General features: G+C 44.1%; 1 protein-coding gene across 3 annotated transcripts in view; it reads left to right on the plus strand.

Moving 5' to 3' along the window:
- The window catches only part of SLIT3 (slit guidance ligand 3), a 669,892-nt gene that overhangs the window by 58,361 nt on the left and 598,450 nt on the right, over window positions 1-13,081 (plus strand). For all 3 annotated transcript variants that reach the window (XM_021076955.1, XM_021076953.1, XM_021076954.1), the window contains exon 3: window positions 3,422-3,493. In XM_021076955.1, the coding sequence (XP_020932614.1) occupies window positions 3,422-3,493 (72 nt within the window). The remainder of the gene's footprint in view (window positions 1-3,421; window positions 3,494-13,081) is intronic.

Here is a 13,081-nt window from a genome sequence, read left to right on the forward strand (position 1 = left end):
CCAAGTGGGGTTAATAAAAGAGTTCAACTCCACTCCACCCATCATCACATGGGGGCAATTTCCGCTTCTCTCCAGTGTTAATCCTAAAAATAAATAAATAATAACTTAACAATGCCGAAAGAGCTGAACATGAACGCAGTCTGTGCCCCCCTAACTCAGAACCGATTCGAGCCATCGCCAGCTCTTTGGGGTGTCCAGCCTTTCTTGGATCCCCTGGCCTCTTACATCTGATCAGTAAAACGCGAGTGACAGTGATGTTTTTAGCACAAACTCCTGAATTGTATCACAGCCTAGATGTCTGGATGGGAGGTTCACAGCGTGTTCATTTATTGATTCATGTACTCTGCAAATGTCGATTATGTATTGAGCCTTTGAAGACTAGGTACTAGGCTGGACTCTGATAGGTCTAAGCAGCAGATCCAGAAGAGGCCCTGGCTACCCTCTGAGTCAGGATCCCAGCAGAACAAATAAGGAAAGCTAAATGAAGATTTGTCTGCAGAGGTGTGGGTGAGGTTAAGAGAAATCGGGACGAGTCAGCACAGTTCCCCAGGGCTAACAACCCAGGGGCCACTAGCTCCCTCAAGGAGCAGCGGAGCAAGGGGTTAACCTGAGCCCATCAAAGGGAGGCCTGCCTGTTCCCACGGGTGTTCTTAGGTTGAAGAACAGAGGTCACTGGAGGTGACCTGGCAGGCGGGGGGAGCTGGGGATAAATCCCCCACCTCAGTCATGACATTGTTCTACTCTCGCATCTCCTGCCAGCGACTCCCTTTGGCTGAACCCAATAGGAAGCCAGAGTCAGGGAAGCTTCTTGGTGATGCTGGAAAGTTCGCCTCGCAGGGCCTGAGCGTGGCGGAGGAGGGGCAGGTATCGAATACAGATAGAGTCTCATCTCCTCTGTTCCCCTTTCTGAAAGCAGCTAATAGTGTTGAATTCCCTTGCACAGAACTAAGTGATTCATCACCGGAGGTCGAAGTTAGACTTCTTCAGAAACCCCGAGGGAAGGTGACACCCAGCTACCCTAGTGTTGCCACTTGTAGCCATTGGGAAGTGGTGACAACAAGCGCTGTGATGGATTGATTGATTGAGAGTAAAAACCCAGCTGAACACACCCGCAGTCACTCATATTGAACGGGTTCCCTGTTTAGCAAGCTGTGCTGGTGTGAGTCTTTGAGCACCGCAAGGCCCTTCTTGCCATGTGGCGCGGCAGAAAAGGAAGAGAAGGGAAGGAATTCACGAAGCCTCTGCCTGTACTCCAGATCCCGGGCTAGAGGCTTGGTAGATTTCATTCCATTTTTATTTTACTTTATTTTATTTTTTATTTTATTATTTTATTTTATTTTATTTTATTTTATTTTATTTATTTTATTTTTATTTATTGTCTTTTTGCCTTTTCTAGGGCCACACCCGTGGCATATGGAGGTTTCCAGGCTAGGGGTACAATCAGAGCCGTAGCCGCCGGCCTGCGCCAGAGCCACAGCAATGCAGGATCCGAGCTGCCTCTGCGACCTACACCACAGCTCATGGCAACGCCAGATCCTTAACCCACTGAGCAAGGCCAGGGATCGAACCCGCAACCTCATGGTTCCCAGTCAGATTCGTTAACCACTGAGTCACGACGGGAACTCCAATTTCATTCCATTTTTATTCTCACCAGGACTTATGACATGTTTTGCGATTTTACACATGAGGAAACTGAGTCTCTGAGAGGTTGACCAGATAGCCGCCAACTGCACCATGCGCTAGTGAGAAAGCAGGCAGGGGTTCTCAACCAAACTGGACAGGCACACCAGACGGGGGGTTAGAGTCCACCCCGGCTAGCTGTGTGACTTCATGCAGGTCATTTCTCCTAGGACAAATCTCCGAATTTCCTAACAGGTGGGGTTCTTTGGTGCCCATATATGTTAACTGGGAAGACTCTACGGGGCTAGGCTACAGGAGCCAGAAGGCACATCAACGTGGGAAGCAGAGTGGATGAGGACTCTGGCCAGTGGTTGATACTTAGAGATAGGAGCGCTGACTTTCCTAAAGGAGTTTCTTTTGTGGGGTGTATATACGTGTGTGTGTGTGTGTGTGTGTGTGTATAATATCCCGATTTTTTATTGCTTGCCACAGATACACAAAAAATATGAAATATCATTGAGCCCAAACAAAATATCCCCATCACTCTGAGCATCTTAGGTCAGAAACTTCCTGTGTCCCAGACCGGGGGTGCTGTGGCCCAAGGGCCTCTTTAAGAGTGTTTTCTTCTTCCACTGAGTCTTTATGAAGTGGCTGCCATGCTAGGCCCCTGTGTGAGGGCTGGGACTGGATGAGGAACAGAAGCTTGTACCGTCTTGGACCTTAGGCAGGCTGAGGAAGACGGACTTGAAAATAAACACAGGGGCCTGAGGGGGAAGCCTGGGAGGTGCAGGGGGCTATGAAACCTCTCAGAGGTGGGGGGCTGGCGTGCAAGGAGTCACTCTGAAGTGAGGGCCGAGCTTTCTCAAGGCTGTTCTTCCTTCCTTGTGCTTTTCCTTCGCATGCTGCTCAGGGTACCTCTCCCCCTGCATGATCCAGAGGGACCCACACCCCTTTCTAAACTCCTCCTTCCAAAGAAACATCCTGCAGTCACAACCACATCCCCGCTAAGTTCCCTTTAGCCGCCAGGGGCAGTCCTGGATGGAAACTCTGCCACCTCTCTTCTCTTTCCTACTGTTCAGCTAATCCATTTTAAGCTGCCTTTTTTTTTTTTTTTTTTTTTTTTTAAACTTAGGGGAACAAATGTTTCATTGTATGCTCCATTCTGAGGATATGTCACATGCATGACTCAAACTTTTAATCATCTGCTTGGAGGACTTTGGAGGTCAGCAGAGCCTGTGGCTGAGGAGACCTAGCTTTTGTGACGGCCACCTTCATGTTGGCAGCAGCCAGGGCCTGGGCAAGTGGAGTTGCTGGCACAGGCCGTCATCTGCCAATGGCTTCAGCCTTTCTACGGGGTGACCTAGAGACAGAGGGAGCAGAGAAGGCCCTTTGCAGTGAAGTATTTTTGCATCCTTGGAGGAGGGAGCTCTGAGGGAAGAGATGCTGAGTATATGTGTGGCTTTTATAAGAAGCAGCTTTTACCTCTTCTTTTTTCTGTGCAACATCCTGCAGTGCTTGTGTGTGGTGGGGGGGTGGGGGGGGAGGATTTGCTGAGAACATTCTTAAAATAGAGGCATGGAAACCAATCTGTCAGGTAGAAGTGTGCAGGCGGCGAAGCCCTGGTTACCGTGACACCAAGCTGGGATGTGAGTTATCTTGTCCCCCCAGACTGATCCTGGCCGGCGGGGCCCCTAGAGGGTCAAGGGAGGGGTTGAATGACCATGCCTGCATGGCCTGAAGCCTAGCACGAGGGTCCTCGAGCCCCGCGTGCCCTTGACCATTGCTGCTTCTGTGCTTCCAGGCATCTGGAAGACAACCAGGTCAGCGTCATCGAGAGAGGCGCCTTCCAGGATCTGAAGCAGCTGGAGCGACTGTAAGTACAGCGCACCCTCCTTTTGTGAAAAACCGCGTTTGTTTGTCAGTTGGCTCCACCATGACCTTGCTCAGAGAAAAACAAGGCTCCGATGGTTAATAAAATGTTTGTTATTATATTTAAAGCACGTTAGATGCCTATTCAAGAGACACCGAGATCCACTTCAACGTCTTTTCTTTAAAAGATGCTAGAATTGGCATGTGGGGCTTGTTTTTCTGCTTCCCAGCATGGAGTTCTCTCTTGGGAGCTGTTCCTGCCCAAGCCTCAGGCTTCCCTTTCGTGGGGGTAGGAGGACCCCGGCTGGTTATCCTTATAGGGGAAACCAGGATCAAATACTCGCGCCTCCTGTGCCCGGAGGGGCAGGCTCCCTCCTCTGGCCTTCTCCTCTGGGCACCCCCTCTGTCCCATCCTCCTGGGAGAGGGACAGGCGGGTGGGCGAGGCCTTCGGTGTGCCTGCATCTCCTCTGAGTGAGCATCAGCCTGTGTCAGGAAACCCACATATTTCAGGAGAGAATGCATTTCCAGGGGTTTAAAAATAGGCCACTGTTCCCACTCTGTCGACTCTGTCGGAGGGAGAGAGCAGAAGGGGCGGGGATGGGGCTGGGCACCCATGGAGCCTCCATTTGTTTTGCGGATTCATGCTTTTGCAGAAAACTCTTGGGTCCCTTTGATGAGGGAGGCTGCTCAGATGGCCAAGTGGGCAGCTTCACCTTTCCTCGGTTAATCACAGCTGGCAGCTCCTAACATCTGGATATTTACTTTCTGCCCTTTGAGAGGGGATTGTCCCCAAGAGCACTTAGTCATGCTGGTGGGCAGCTCTTTCCCTGCTCCCTGCAGTGTCCTGGCTGACCTGACATTTCCGTCTTTCGCCTGCGTTCGGGGGATGGGGCGGCACCAGCCCTCTGCTCCTCCAGCTGACCTAGCAGGACCTTCCCCTCGTCACCTGTCCTGTGGCCACATCTCATCTCCAGAGAGGGCCTCGGGTACGCTGTGGGGCCTGCCACCACCTCATTAGCTTTAGGATCTGCCGTCTTTTTCCTTGGGCTCATTCCATCTCGGGAGGTGGGAAGGGGGCAGGGGCCATCACCCAGCAAAACCCTCTACTCCCCGCTCTGTGGTGTGAACTGTCTCCCTTATTGCTCCCCTTCCGGGGCAAAGGTCAGCATCTCTTCTGCTGTTGTTGGTTTGAAAATATGACATGTATTATTTCTCAGAGGGAAAACTGGTTGTAAAAATAATGAGGGTTGCCTCTGTTGATACTTTTTCGGTTTCTTAACATTTTACTTCCCTTCCTTATTTAGACCAAGGGGGGGCCAAAAAAAAGCATTTGTTGAATCTGCCTCTTTTGTGTGAAATACTCAACATTGACGTGGAAGAATAAATACAAAGCCCTTTGTGATGAGCCCCCTTCTTGCTTAGTCTTCTGATTCGAAGTGCAAATAAATTCCCAATTCATTAATTTCATGGTTGCTGGGAAGGAACTAATTGAGTGCCTTGGATAGCCTGGGAGCCATACCAGTTTATTCGATGCTCTCTGTTATGTTCCCCCCTTAAAATCCCTGTGAGGTGTGATTACCCTCGTTTTGCAGATGAAGAAAGAGAGGCCGAGGGAGATGAAGCCAAAGAATTGTCGGGGGTGGGGCGGGGGCGGGAGGCCAAGACAAAGCCCCATTTGTCTGACAGCAAAGCCCACGTCCTTTCATATTTCTCAGCTGTGGCCATTAGATGAAGTGTGATCTTTAGCAATGGCCCTGCAAATAGCCTCTCACTTGCCCGTTTAACTCCGGGGGATACGGGTGGAATAGTCTGGCAAAAGGCACTTTTCTTTGGCTTGGTGAACATGGCTGAAGTACCTTGCATGTCAGGGGCACCGAGAGGATTATAATTATAGGGTAACCCGGGCTGGGTCTCTCATGTGGTGTATTTGGAGGCTATTGCTGGCTGCTGGACTCGATAAACCCTCAAATCTCAGAGTTTAACAGGATGGACGTTTACCTCTTGCTCTTCTAAAACCCAGTAAGGGCATCCTGGTTGCTCGGCCTCTCTTCTCCAAGGGGAGACCAAGACATGTGTTCCTTCCATTCCGCAGCTCTGCCATCTTTATTTATTTATTTTGAAATTTTATAAGCAATTTTTTAAAAAATTTTCTTCTTGATTTACAATGTTCTGTCGATTTCTGCTGCACAGCAAAGTGACCCAGTTATACATTTATATGCATTCATTTTTTTTTTCTTTCCACCTTATCCTCCATCATGTTCCATCACAAGTGGTTCGCCTTGGTTCCCTGTGCTGTACAGCAGGCGCTCATTGCTTATCCACTCCAAATGCAAGTGTTGGTCTTGGCTCTCAAGGGACCAGTGTTTTGTCTGCGTCAGACCAGTGGAGGGAAGGACTGCACGTGGGAGGTTTTCACGGGAAAGACCTGAGGGGGCCACACATTCCTTCTCCTCTCACACACTCTGGGCTAGACCCCTGTCATGTGGCCACAGTAAACCGCAGGGGATGCTAGGAAAGCAGTCGCGCTCCATGCCCCGGAAGGAGAGGAAACAGGCGTAGGGAAAAGCCAGCCAAGTCTCTCTCTCTCTTTTTTTTTTTGCCCCCCAAGCCTCTTGATTTTTACTGCAAGTGAGCTGAAGGAGTCCTTGGTCAGGAAGAAGAAGGGAAGTGGAACCCACGTGCACAGCCACGTAGGCTCCCTCCTTTCAGGCCTTTCCGTGGCGGGGCGTGTGTGTGATGTGATCCTGGCGAGGGTTTATCTGGTGTTGGTTGTCCACGCTGCCCCAGACAGAGCCTAGCTGGGAAAAGACGATGTATTTGCCATTAACATCGGAAGGGTCGATGCCGATGATAATACCATCATCTCTGGCTCTTGCCACTGGCTTACTTTACCTGTGTTTCTTATATGGGAGTAGATTCATCTTTGTGGATCATACTCTGAAAAAGAGGCCGGAGGTTAGGTCCCGTCTGTGATGGCCGTTTTCATTTGGAATGGCCATCGCTGGTTTAATCTCTTGAAGCTTACAGGGAAAAGGGAGAGAATTCGTCGCTGGAGGTGTCTCCACTTGGAATTCTCTATTTCTCCCTGCAAGCACCCCCTCCTCCAGTTGAGTCAGCAGACCCTTCTCGCGTGACAACTCACGATTGTCCGTAGCATAGCATTTACGCTGTGCTTTAATTCCCTAGCTGCCTGATTGTCTCTCTCCAGGGCTATGCGTGCTTGGAGGTGAGGAGTTAGGCTCCATCCCTTTAACTGGTAAGCTCAAAGGCTGGTATAAACAATCAAAAAAACCTGCATGTAGAATATGTATCAAATGCTTAGGCTTTGGTTCTATCCCTGTGGTTCTGAACTGGGCCCAGTTACCCCCCTCTCCCCGAGGACACTTGGCAATGTCTGGAGACATTTCTGGTGGTCACAACTGCTCGATGCTAATAGCGTGTAATGATTAGAAGTCAGGAACGCTGCTCTACATCCTGCAGTGTACAGGACAGCTCCCACAAGGAGCTTATTAACATTCCCCAAAATGTTAATAGTGCTGAGGCTGAGACGCTCTTCGCTTTCCCAGGTGTGTGTCAGATGCCACCTTAGTCATCATGTCATGGGCCATCTCATTCAATCCATGTCACATTATGAGATGAGAATTGTCATGTCCCCGATGGGACAAAATAGAAATTTCAAAGCATTGCCTATGGAATATGGTTGCTAAATATGCTTACTCTAAATCTAACTTAGCTAGGGCTCACTCTGGTTCCCAGGAAGTGAACAGGATAGAGGAACAAGTTAAATAAAACCGGGAGGAAACAAATGAATCCTGTAGGTGGGGCATTCTACGACATAACTGCCTTGGTCTCTACAAAAATCAGTGTTATAAAGGAGGTGGGACTTGCCTGTTCTCCATTAAGAGAAGCTTAAGATGCAAACAGTAGCACGAAACTTAAGAAGGTTAATAGAGTTTAAGTGTTCTAAGATCTTTGCATGATCCAGAAAGTGATAATAGCGCTAATGTTTATTGCCTTGTTAAATCAAAGATGCATGTTGTAATCTGGAAGACATTTTTTTTAGAACAGAGTAGGTTTAGGTATAAAAACATACCTAAAAGATGGAGAGATGACACAGAATGATACCAGAATGATTAAGGAGTTCCCTGGTGGCCTAGCAGTGAAAAGATCTGGCATTATTTCTGCTGTGGCTTGGGTCACTGCTCTGGTGTAAGTTTTGATCCCTGGCCTGGGGAACTTCCACATTCCCTGGGGGTAGCCAAAAGAAAAATTATTAATTCAAGTAATGGATAAAGGGAAAGGAAAGGGACCAAAGGATGAGACAAAGAGAACACACTAACCAATGGAAAATTAGGGTGGCTATATTAATACAGATAAAATAGACTTTAAAACAAGAAATATTAATGGCGATAAAGGAGACTATGTCATGATGATAAAGGAGTAAATACACCAGGAAGGTACAGAAAATCTGTATTTGAATTTACTCTTAAGTATATACATTGGTATGTCTTATATATAGTATGCCTATATGTCTTACATATAGTGTATATTAAAAACATACCTTGAAAATACAGAAAGCAAATATTGATGGAACTAAAAAGACAATTTCATAATTATTTAAGATGTGGTTCTTATCATTGATAGAACAAGCAGATTTAGTAACAATACAGTATATTTTAATGACACAGTTTGCAAACCTGACCTAATAGGTACAAAGAGAATCTGCAGCCAACAGGTGTAGAATAAATATTCCTTTCCAGAGCATCTGGAACTTTTACCAAATACTCTTCTAGAAAGCAGGTCTCAACAAATGTCACAGGATTAAAATTGTAAGGAAAAAGTTCTCTGACCACAGCAGACATGTCATAGAAATCAATAAGAAAACATGAAGTAGAAATTTTCAAAATATTGGGAAATTGAGTGGTATTCTTTTAAATAACCTCTATGTCAGAGAACATATCATGGTGGAAATTGGAGGATATATTTTCAGAATGTCAATTAACATACAGTATGTCACAAAGTGTGGATTGCAGCCTAAGCCACACGCAGAGAAAAATGTATAGCTTTAAGCTATATTATTCAACTTATGTATAGTATATAAGTAAAGTAGGGCTAAAATCTTGATTAAAAAACCCATCATAAGAAGCTAGAAAAAGAATAACTAAGTAGAAGAAAGGAAATCAATAATACCAGAAAGACATGACATAGAAAAACTCTACGAAACCAAACTTTCATTCTCGAAACAACTAAAATCATAAAATCCTGCAGGACTGGGTAGAAAACAAACAAACAAAAATGTAAATTTCTGATGTAAAGGATAAAAAGAAGGATGTAACTATGGATTTTACGAAGATGAAGGTGGTAGTAAGAGCATATTTTGAAGAACTTTATTTCAATGATTTTAAAGATTAAGTGGAATTCAAAATGGAAACAGGAGTAGAAACTACGTATAGTCTTCTATCTATAAAGAAATTAAACCTTTAATTAAAATATTTAGCCAAGACCAATCTAGACTTGGATGGCTTTACCAGTATATTCTGCCAAAGTTTTAAGAAATAAATAGTATAGGAGTTCCCGTCGTGGCACAGCAGAAACGAATCCGACTAGGATCCATGAGGTTTCGGGTTTGATCCCTGGCCTCACTCAGTGGGTTAAGGATCTGGCGTTGCCGTGAGCTGTGGAGTAGGTTGCAGACTTGGCTTGGATCCTGCATCACTGTGGCTGTGGTGTAGGCCAGCAGCTACAGCTCCGATTCGACCCCTAGCCTGAGAACCTCCATATGCCCCCAGTGTGGCCCTAAAAAGCCAAAAAAAAAAAAAAAAAAAGGGAAAAGAAACAGTATAAATTTTAAGAATCTGAAAAAAAAATGGATTTGCGTGTGTGTCTATATGTATATATATAACCGAATCACTTTGTTGTACAACAGAAATTAGGACAACATTGTAAATCAACTGTAATTCAATAAAACTTAAAAAATTTTAAATGTGTATACCTCACTTTGTATATATGACATATTGAGACAGTGTTCACCCATAAATAACCTGGTAGACATAAGTAGAAATATCACTCCTAAGTATAACTAGGAGTACCTTCGTTTATATTTTCAAGTATAAAATGATCTGTAATATAAACTTCAAAAAAAAATATGTGCATTTAACATTAACTCATTCTATTAAAAAGAAAATGGACTTCCGTCATTTGGACAGTATGACCTTTTATAGCAAATCCACCAAGAGCATTTCAAGAGAAAATATAAACCAACATATTTCATGAATATTTATATGAATTTCCTCTAAAATATTAACAAAGTGAACTTGGCAATACCTAAAAAGCATATATTACAACCCACTTTGGCTTAATCAAGGAAGGTAAGGTTGGTTTCATATTTGGAAATCCCTACCTCTCCAATGAAAACCTGCTGAACAAGTAGGATAGTAAAACCAAAACCACACAGACAGCATCTGCAATAAACACTGGTTGAGAAAATATCCCAGTAAATACTTGCCTTCCCAATATAAGCAGGTGGGGAAAAACAGCTGATGGTTATGACTCTTGTGCTGTCTCATCTCTGTGGGAGAAAGCAGAGAGAAGGCCTTGAGAACAGGAAATTGCTTAAATCACCAGTGCGTACTCATTGGAAAACACAGAAAAGCTGTCAAATTAGAAGGGAGTTTCATTAGATCTAATTCATGGTAAGTACAAAGGAATCATGATGTGGTAATGACTGATGGTACTTGGAGTATTCTAGGTCTTATAAATTCCTCAGACCAGCAAAAACACGGCTCTTTTCCAAAGAAAGGACTAGCATTGATAAGAATCTTTTGGGAGTAGTCAATCAGAGCAAGAACAGTAGTAGAAACGTAAAGAGAACTTGTTTCCCCCCATTTTTGGCTGCCCCCTGACATGGAGCTCCCGGGCCAGGGATCAGATCTGAGATGCAGTCACAATGTAAGCCTCAGCTGCGGCAGTGCCTGATCCGTAACACTCTATGCCTGGCTAGGGATCAGACCCACGTCCCAGCTCTCTGTTGTGCCACAGCGGGAGCTACAAAAAGAACTTCTCGATGAAAATGTTAGAAATCACCAAAAGAGTCAGATCTTAGAAAATACAAGGCCGTGTTTTTCGTTAGTTTTCCAAAAAACCAAAATGAGCAAACAAATAAAACAAACCCCCCCAAGAATGAGCTCTCTAGACTCTTAAAGCTAAAAAAGCTATCACTTCCCACCCCTCCCTCATAAAACAAATTTCTTTCGTTTAAGAAATAAGCAACACAGAGGATTATGATTGAAACTCATACAAAGTTTTTTATAGGAAAAATAATGAGAAACATAATAATCTCCATGGAAACAATGAGAGCATGTAAGAAAGAGGTACCCACAAGACAGATGACAACTATAATAGAAAATAGTTCACTACTGGCTACCCAAGATCTTACAAACTCTAAAAGAACAACATAATCTGAATTGTAAAAACTCAGAAATTAGATGATTAGAGAAAATTAGGATTTGAAAGGAAGGTCAAAGAACTCAAGAAACAAATTAGAGATAAATCATTTCAAAATAAAGACTGCCAATACTGGAGAAGAACAACCTTGGAAGACTTAACACTATCCAATTTCAAGGCTTACTAAAAAGCTACAGTAATCAGGACAGAATGGTATTCATGGGATAATTGACATATAGACAAATGGAACAGAATACATAGCCAAGAAGTAGATGGACCCATTCAAATATAATCAACTGTTTTTTGACAAAGACGCAAAGGCAATTCAGTGAAGAAAGACGTCTTTTCAACACATGGTGCTGGGACAACTGGATGGTTCTAGGTAGAAAGCTGAACCTAGACACAAATCTTATGTCTTATGCTACATTTAATTCAAAGTGGCTCATGGATTTAAGTGTAAAATATAAAACTATGAAACTTCTAGAAGAAGACATGAGAGAAAATTTTACATGACTCAGGTTTGAGGATGGATAAGTTTTTTGATAGAAAAGCATGATCCGTGAAAGAAAAAGACTGATCAGGTTAACATTATTAAAATTACAAACTTCTGCTCTGCAAAGGGTGCTGTTAGGTAAATGAAAAGACAGATCACAGACTGGGAGAAACTTTTTGCAAAGCACCCATCTGATGATAGAGGATTTGTATACAGAATAAACAAAGAACTTTCAAAAGTCAACGATAGGAAAAAACAAGCCCTGTTACCCACAAAACAAAAACAAAAACAAACAAACAAAAAACCCCCAGAGATCTGAAGAGGCTGTGGCACAATGGGACTGGTGGCATCTTGGGAATGCTGGGACTCTGGTTCATTCCCCAGCCCCGGTGTTGTCGCTTGGGCTGTGACTGAGGCTCAGATCTGATCCCTGGCCCAAGAGCTCCATATGCTTCAGGGTAGCCAAAAATTAAAAAAAAAAAAAGTAAGAAATCCTGGAGAAATGGGTTGATTCTAGGACTGGGGCATGAGATAGCTTGTACCAGAAAGGAAGTGCTCAAAAATAAAAAACAGAAAAACAAGAGCAGCAAACACTACAATTATGAGGATATGCCAAGGGGACATAGAAGCCAACTGTCCAAGAGCTCCTAATGGCCAAAGCGAAAACAATTAGAGCCACAAAATAAAAAATTAGCATTGGATTATAACCAGGGTATGAAATAAATATCCATGAGTTCATACTGATATAAATGATTGAATAAATAGATAAATGGGGAGGGGATAAATCATCCATGCAGAAGAATTCTAAGTAATTTATGTAGATTTCTGCCGTCTGGCAAGTAGAGCATAACTCATGACTCCTTAAGTGTGGGCTTTGCATAATGACTTCTTTCAAAAGAACACTGTATGAGGGAGCTCCCCGGTGGTCTAGTGGTTAGGACTCAGCACTTTCACCGCTGCAGCCTAGGTTCAACCCCTGGTCTGGGAACTGCGATCCCACATCAGACTCCTACTCACTGTGGCCAAAGACAAACACAGCAACAATAAAAACTGTCTGAAAAGGGGAGGGCAGGGAATGATAACTTTATAGTGGAAAAATATGCACACACTCCCTCAGCCTGGTGATGAAGGTTAAGTCATAAGTTATGTCGGTAGTGTGTGTCTTTGACATGATGTAATGAAAATAGCAGTTTGTGTCTGCGAACTTTATCTCAAAAACCTATCACCCCATTCTAATGAGAAAAAATTCAGACATTGAGGTTTATGCTGAGAAATCTGTGAATAGTCCTTAACAGTCAATGTCATCAAAAACAAGACGAGTCAGATACTGTCACGGCCAAAAGGAGCATAATGGTACATGGCAACTAAATGCAGTGAGGCGTCCTGGATGGTATCCTAAAACAGAAAAAAGACCTAGGTAAGAGTGAAGGGACTCTTGTAATGTATTGGCTGTAGTTAATAATAATGCGTCAATAGTGATTGATTATGGCAAATGTAATATATTAACGTAGGATGTTAATAATAGGGGAGGCTGGACATGAGGGATGAGATCGTTCTGTACTATCTTCCCAACTTTTTTTTTTCTTTTTAAGGCCTCACCCATGGCATATGGAAGTTCCCAGGCCAAGGGTCAAATCATAGCTACCGCTGCCCCC

This window comes from Sus scrofa, chromosome 16 (genome assembly GCF_000003025.6).
Source record: "Sus scrofa isolate TJ Tabasco breed Duroc chromosome 16, Sscrofa11.1, whole genome shotgun sequence".
NCBI classification, from domain to species: domain Eukaryota; kingdom Metazoa; phylum Chordata; class Mammalia; order Artiodactyla; family Suidae; genus Sus; species Sus scrofa.